This window comes from Corvus kubaryi, unplaced genomic scaffold, assembly GCF_017639235.1.
Source record: "Corvus kubaryi isolate FWS band 111438036 unplaced genomic scaffold, C.kubaryi_AGA036_p1.0 36572, whole genome shotgun sequence".
Lineage (NCBI taxonomy): Eukaryota > Metazoa > Chordata > Aves > Passeriformes > Corvidae > Corvus > Corvus kubaryi.
The window spans coordinates 9,605-14,544 of record NW_024580894.1 but is presented as its reverse complement, the minus strand read 5'-3'; the positions used below and the strand labels follow the sequence as shown (position 1 = coordinate 14,544).

Genomic DNA, 4,940 nt, shown 5'->3' with positions numbered 1-4,940 from the left:
GGACAGGAGTTATGGGGTCAGGGACAGGAGTTATGGGGTCAGGGACACCCGATATGGGGTCAGGGTCCTCAGAAATGGGTTTGGGGACATCAGAAATGGGGTCAGGTTCTTCTGCGTGGGCTGGCACAGGGCACTGAGGCGGCCGTACTGAGGGGGGACAGGAGATATGGGGTCAGGGACAGGAGTTAAAGGGTCAGGGACAGGAGTTATGGGGTCAGGGAGCTCAGAAATGGGGTCAAGGACAGCAGGTATGGGGTCAGGGACAGGAGTTATGGGGTCAGGGACACCCAATATGGGGTCAGGGAGCTCAGAAATGGGTTTGGGGACAGCAGAAATGGGGTCAGGGGCAGGAGATATGGGGTCAGGGAGCTCAGAAACAGGGTCAGGGAGCTCAGAAATGGGGTTGGGGACAGCAGAAATGGGGTCAGGGACAGCAGATACGGGGTCAGGGAGCTCAGAAATGGGGTTGGGCACCCCAGAAATGAGGAGAGGAACCCCAAAACGGGGCTGAAGGGGTCGCAGAGCCGGGGGCAGGTGAGGGGCCCGGGCGGGGCTTGGGGCGCAGATTTCGGGGAACGCATTTGGGGTTCCGGATTTGGGGTCCGCGTTTGGGGTGTCCCTCACCACGGATTTGGGGTTCAGCTGAGGGGGTTGGGGGCAGCTTTTGGGGCACGCATTTTTGGGGTTCCAGGGCACACATTTGGGGTGTTCAGGGGAGGGGTCTAGGGCTGTTTCAGGGCAGTTTTTGGGGACCAGATTTGGGGTTTCCCACACCACGGATTTGGGGTTCAGCTGAGCGGTTTAAGGGAAGTTTTTGGGGTTTGGGGGCACACATCTGGGGTTGTGGGGCAGTTTTTGGGGTTCCAGGGCACATATTTTGGGGTTTTGGGGCACACATTTTGGGGTTCCAGGGCACACATTTTGGGGTTGTGGGGCAGTTTTTGGGGTTTTGGGGCACACATTTTGGGGTGTCCCTCACCACACAGCTGGGGTTCAGCTGAGGGGTTTTGGGATAATTTTTGGGACCCAGATGTGGGGTTTCATTTGCCGTGGATTTGGGGTTCAGGTGAGGGGTTTGGGGGCGGTTTTTGGGGTTTAGGGGCACGCATTTTGGGGTTTTGGGGCACACATATTTGGGGTTCCGGGGCACATATTTTGGGGTTTTGGGGCAGTTTCTGGGGTTTGGGGGCAGTTTTTGGGGCAGTTTCTGGGGTTTTGGAGCACACATTTTGGGGTTTTGGGTCACACATTTTGGGGTTTTGGGGCAGTTTTGGGGGGTTTGGGGCAGTTTTGGGGCAGTTTCTGTGGTTTTGGGGCAGTTTTGGGGCAGTTTCTGGGGGCAGTTTTGGGGCAGTTTCTGTGGTTTTGGGGCAGTTTTGGGGCATTTTGGGGCAGTTTTTGGGGCAGTTCCTGGGGCAGTTTCTGTGGTTGTGGGGCAGTTTTTGGGGCAGCTTTGGGGCGGTTTTTGGGGGCAGTTTTGGGGCAGTTTCTGTGGTTTTGGGGCAGTTTTGGGGCATTTTGGGGCAGTTTCTGGGGCAGTTCCTGTGGTTCTGGGGCAGTTTTGGGGCAGTTTTTGGGGCAGTTTTGGGGCAGTTTCTGTGGTTTTGGGGCAGTTTTTGGGGCAGTTCTGGGGGCAGTTTCTGGGGGCAGTTCCTGTGGTTTTGGGGCAGTTTTTGGGGCAGTTTCTGGGGCAGTTCCTGTGGTTTTGGGGCAGTTTTTGGGGCAGTTTTGGGGCGGTTTTTGGGGTCCCTCACCACGGAGCCGGGGTAGAGGCGTTTGATGCTGTCCATGATCTCGGCCTTGCGCTGCTGCCGGCTGCTCTCCTGGCGGTCGATGCGGGCGTCCCCGAGCTGCTCCATCACCTGGTTCAGCTCCTTGTTGATCTCGTCGATGCGGCGCTTGGCCAGCTCCACCTCCTCGGTCAGCTCGCCCTCGAGCCGCTTCTGCTCCTCCAGGGACTGCCTGGGGGGGAAACGGGGATTTGGGGGGGTTTGGGGTTCAATCCCAGCCCCTGGAGCCTCTTCTGCTCCTCCAGGGATTGTCTGGGGGGGGAAATGGGGATTTGGGGGGATTTGGGGGGGTTTAGGGGGTCAATCCCAGCCTCTTCTGCTCCTCCAGGGACTGCCTGGGGGCACAAAGGGGGTTTGGGACACTTCAGGGAGCACCTTGAGGACACAAAAAGGGGGTGGTGGGGAGAGGGCACAGCTTGGGGACAGGGACATGGGGACACGAGACCCCTCAGGGACCCCTTGGGGACCCCTCCAGCCCCCTGGGGACACCTTGGGGACAGTGATGGGGACATGAGACCCCTCAGGAACCCCTTGGGGACCCCTCCAGCCCCCTGGGGACACCTTGGGGACAGTGATGGGGACATGAGACCCCTCAGGGACCCCTCAGGGACCCTCCAGCCCCCTGGGGACACCTTGGGGACAGTGATGGGGACATGAGACCCCTCAGGGACCCCTTGGGGACCCCTCCAGCCCCCTGGGGACACGGGACCCACTTGCTGGTGGCGATGTACTCCTCGAGCTTCTCGATGCGCTTCTGGTTCTCCTCGATCTCCCGCAGCTTCTGCTTGATCTTGGCCTGGGGACAGAGGGGACAGGGGGGATCAGGGGGTGCCAGGGGGGCTCTGGGGGTCCTGGAGGGGCTTTGGGGACCCCCAGCTCACCTCAGTCTCCACCTTCTTCCTCTCCTCCAGGTCCAGCCGGTCCTGGTCGGCTTTTTGGTCGCGGTTGAACTTCTCGAGCTCCTGGGCCAGCGTGGCCGCGCGCTTGCTGGCCTCCTCCTTCAGCCGGTGGTACTTCTTCACCTGTCCCAAACCCCACGGGATCAGCGTGGAGGGAGCAGGGCTCTGCTCTTCCATCCCATCCCATCCCATCCCATCCCAGCCCATCCCAAACCCCACGGGATCAGCACGGAGGGAGCTCCAGGGGCAGCTCAGGGCCTGGGCCGGGGCTCTGCTCCTCCATCCCTCCCCAAATCCCACCTGGAGCAGCCCGTACCTGGTTCTCCTCCACAGTGAGATTCCTGCCCTGCTCTGGCTCTGTTTCTCCATCCCCAAATCCCACCTGGATCTCCAGGGTCAGGTCTCTCCCCTGGCTCTGGCTCTGCTCCTTTCCCAGAATTTCCAAACCCCACGGGCCCATCCCGTACCTGGTTCTCCTCCAGGGTCAGGTCTCTCCCTTGGCTCTGGCTCTGCTCCTTTCCCAAAATCCCCAAATCCCATGGGACCATCCTGTACCTGGTTCTCCTCCAGGGTCAGGTCCCTGCCCTGGCTCTGGCTTTGTTTTCCCAGCCCTCCATCCCCAAATCCCACGGGCCCATCCCGTACCTGGTTCTGCTCCAGGGTGAGATTCCCCTGGCTCTGTTTTTTTACCCCCAAATCCCACAGGACCATCCTGCACCTGGTTCTCCTCCAGGGTCAGGTCTCTCCCCTGGCTCTGGCTCTCCTCCTCCATGCGCTCCTCGAACTCCTGCCGGGATTTCTCCACGGAGAGCATCTCCTTCTCCAGCTCGTCCATGTCTGCCTTGCGTTTCTTGTACTGCTTCTGGGCGTTCTGCAGCGACTTCCGCGCCGCCTCCAGCTTCTTGATCTTGTGGGACGTGTTCTCCTTGGCCTTGATGTACTGGGGCCGCTTCTGGTTCAGCTCCGAGTCCTTCTCCCTGCGGAAAACCCCCGGATGAAGCCCCCCCAGGGAAGTCCCTCCCCGGTTTTGGGGTGGTGCCGGTGCCCAGTTGGGGTTTGCTGCATCCTCCCCTCCCCACAACGGGATAATCCCATGGGAGAACCACTAGGAGGGCGTTGGGAAAGGAGTTTCATGGATTTTCCCAGAATTAATGGAGCCTGAGAGGTTTGGGATCGATTTTGGAGCAGTGCTGGGGACTGGGGGAACTGGGGAAACTGGTCTGTGGGGCTTGGGGGTGGATTTTCCCACCAGGTAGGGAGGAATTCCCACATCCAGCCCGAGAACAGGGAATGCACCCTTTGGAAACACCCAGATTGAGCAAAAATCATGGAAATCAGGGAATCACCAGGGTTGGGAAATCCCAAAATCCTGGGATGCACCCACTGAGCCCCATGAGAGCTTCTCCAGGAAGGGATCCTGGAGCTGGGATCGGCCCCAATCCCGAGCTGAAATCCCAAAGGGGCTCTGGAGGCGCTGGAAGGAAATTTCCCTTCAAGGTCCTTTCCAACCCAAACCCAAGGGCTGGGAAAGCTGGGACTGCCCGGCTGGGGTGGGATGAGCTCCCTGGAAGGTTCCCTGCCCACGGTGGGGGATGAACCCACATGAGCTCTAACCCCATTTTTAACCCATTCCAACCCCAACCATTCCAGGATTCCAGAGCCCTTCCCCTATGGAGACAGGCTGGGAAAGCTGGGATTGTCCAGCTGTGGCTGGATAACACTTGGAACAACCTGGTCTGTGGAGTTCCCCTGCCCAGGGCAAGGGCGGTTGGAACCAGGCGGATTTCCCACCCCACCCCAACACTCCCCGAGCCCCCAAATCCCGGGATTTCCTGGGATTCCCCCGGCCCAGCTCACTTGATCTCCTTCTCGATCTGCTGCTGCTCCCTCATCATCTTGCCCAGCTCCTTCTTGCGGTCCTTGAGCTCGTCCTCCACCCTGTCCATCCTCTTCTTGTCCTTGTCGATCTCGCGGTTCTTCAGCCCCAGCTCCTTGTTGAGCTTCTCGATCTCGGCCTCGTTGTGGAAGAGTTTGAAGAGCTGCAGCTGCACCTGGGCCCGAACCACCTCGTCCTTGAGGCGCTGGTACCGATCCGCCTGCGGGGGCACGGAGGGGATGTGGGATGGGAGCCACTCGGAGCTTCCCGGGCCCGGGGCTCAGCCCTGGCTCTGCCCAGGAGCTTCCCGAACCCAGGGATGGGCCCTGGCTCTGCCCAGGAGCTTCCCGAACCCAGGGATGGGCCCTGGCTCTG

At 60.1% G+C, this 4,940-nt stretch overlaps 1 protein-coding gene across 1 annotated transcript in view; it reads right to left on the bottom strand.

Annotated features, from left to right (window-relative positions):
* Positions 1-6: 6 nt before the first annotated feature.
* The window catches only part of LOC121660572 (structural maintenance of chromosomes protein 1A), a 10,631-nt gene continuing 5,697 nt past the window's right edge, over positions 7-4,940 (bottom strand). The window contains exons 5-10 of the mRNA XM_042019965.1: positions 4,547-4,785; positions 3,408-3,666; positions 2,672-2,812; positions 2,504-2,586; positions 1,755-1,962; positions 7-147 (exon numbers count right to left, since the gene is read on the bottom strand). Coding sequence (XP_041875899.1) covers positions 31-147; positions 1,755-1,962; positions 2,504-2,586; positions 2,672-2,812; positions 3,408-3,666; positions 4,547-4,785 — 1,047 coding nt within the window. The 3' untranslated portion in view covers positions 7-30. The remainder of the gene's footprint in view (positions 148-1,754; positions 1,963-2,503; positions 2,587-2,671; positions 2,813-3,407; positions 3,667-4,546; positions 4,786-4,940) is intronic.